Source organism: Glycine max, chromosome 2, assembly GCF_000004515.6.
Source record: "Glycine max cultivar Williams 82 chromosome 2, Glycine_max_v4.0, whole genome shotgun sequence".
Lineage (NCBI taxonomy): Eukaryota > Viridiplantae > Streptophyta > Magnoliopsida > Fabales > Fabaceae > Glycine > Glycine max.
This window is the reverse complement of record NC_016089.4, coordinates 30,398,324-30,400,180: the sequence shown is the minus strand read 5'-3', so window position 1 is coordinate 30,400,180 and position 1,857 is coordinate 30,398,324. Positions and strand designations below refer to the sequence as shown.

At 42.6% G+C, this 1,857-nt stretch overlaps 1 protein-coding gene across 1 annotated transcript; it reads right to left on the bottom strand.

Annotated features, from left to right (window-relative positions):
• Positions 1–706: 706 nt before the first annotated feature.
• On the bottom strand, positions 707–1,609 carry LOC102660043 (uncharacterized). The gene is made up of 2 exons (XM_006575909.1): positions 1,446–1,609; positions 707–1,367 (listed from the first exon to the last, which is right to left on the bottom strand). Exons 1-2 carry the CDS (start codon positions 1,607–1,609, stop codon positions 707–709), a joined length of 825 nt encoding a protein of 274 aa, XP_006575972.1.
• Positions 1,610–1,857: the final 248 nt, after the last annotated feature.

The window sequence follows — 1,857 nt, the reverse complement described above, 5'->3', positions numbered from 1 at the left end:
CAGCCACCGCCATGGCTCTGGCTAACAACCTTGGAAGCTCTTGACTCTCATTCATAGTGAGAGGAAATCTATCCATCTATCTCCTGGCTTCTTTATGCAATAACTCTATCACCCCTTCTCTTGCTTCCCTTTCAACTTGCAAGGCTGACACCTTTGCCTGTTCGTCTTCCAGCATCTACCTGTGACTAGCAGCTAGGTTCACCTTCTCTTTATATTGATGAATGATTAACTGCTCTGTCAAACATCTCTTTGACCTCTGAAAACTCTTTAACTTATCCTCTAACATCATGCTTTCCATCCTTGATTTTTCCCTCTCGGATTTTCTAAGTTTAAGCTCATTACTGCTACCTAACAAATCCCCTTGAAACTTGTTTCTACTCCACTCTTCCTTTCTGGCCCTTTTCGTTTCCCGCTCTAGCACTTCAGCTGCGATCATGTTGATATCTTTTAGCTCATCACATTCTTTCCTAACCCTAGTGACTGCCACCTTTAGCTTCTCCTTTGCTACTTTTATCTTTTTGAGCTCAGTTTTCAAGGCTTGCACCTTTTCACTCTTCTCAGGCATTTTAGCCTTTTCTGCACTCAAACCCTTTAGCTTTTGGAGCCAAGTCATCCCTTGCGTTCTAGATTTCAACCATTTATGATAGCCACCTATGACACCATTGCTACTTCCCCTAAGTTCTTTATCTTTTCTTCCCATTTTATTTCATGCCTTACGGATCCTCTGAAGCATCTTTGTATTAGCTTCATCAAAACCTCGTGCGATGAAAGGTGCGATGGTCTCCTCCAATGGCGCACCGCTCATAAGGTATCTTAACTGTCTTATGGCCAACACGGGATTATAATTAATACGACCCTTCATCCCTATCAAAGGAACATTTGGAAATCCTTCACATGAGCATAACGCTCCTGCCCCTCCTTCTTTCCACTGTGGAAACCAACTAATGGACACTCCCGTCATGCTTGCCAAGAGTTCTTCCCAATTTGCTTTGTCCTTTCTCGAGCACATGCGATGACCTTGTAGGGGACAGACAGATCTACTTTCATGATTAAAGATGTGGGATACCAAACATACATAAAGACCAGGCATACAACAGACAATCCTTGCACTACTCTTCTCACATCTCAAGTTGAATGTATCATACGCATCTGCTAAAATAGCAATGATTGGGCTTTCCTTGTTGTGGTGATAAGCAAGAAAAGCGTCGATCGCTGCTAGATCCACCAGCCCGTCTACATTTGGAAATAGAATTGTCTCCAACACTAGTAATGCTAATACGTCGATGAATGTTACCCACTCCCTTTGGCTTGCCAGAGTCTCCGCCTTCTCCTCCAAGAACTTCCTTGGTATTCCTGCTACTCTATTCCTACTTTGCTTCACTCGATCTAATTCTCATTCTGAGATCTTGACCACTCCTGCTATTCTCGCCATAGAAGGATAGTACCCAGAAAAAAGGTATGGCTTCCTTCCTCCTATCGAGCATCCTAAGATCCCTTCAAACTCCTCTACGGTTGGGGCTAATTGAAAGTCCTTAAAAGTGAAGCATCTGAGTGATTGGTCATAGTATTGAGTGTGAGATGCGATTGCTTCAACTGAAACTTCTATCATCGTCAGATCCCAGATCTTTCCATATACCTTGCTAAAAGCCTAATGTTAAACTTGACCCATCCGCTGCCCCAGTTTTCGCAAGTTGGCTACTTCTAGATTTTTGACTTTGACATGATAAAAGATTTTCTTAAAAGATGACGCTTGATCCGACCCCATGTTCGCAAGAATGGAAATTTTGATGGCCAATACTTCAACACCCTATCATAAAGGAGATATGATGAATGAAACAGGGCATGGTTATGTTATGC

Excerpts from the sequence above, each read along its gene's own strand:
- LOC102660043 (XM_006575909.1), bottom strand. The coding sequence starts at position 1,609 with ATGATAGAAGTTTCAGTTGAAGCAATCGCATCTCACACTCAATACTAT. Across the intron at positions 1,368-1,445 it reads AAGCCATACCTTTTTTCTGG|GAATAGAGTAGCAGGAATAC; the intron begins GTACTATCCTTC and ends GAAGCAAAGTAG.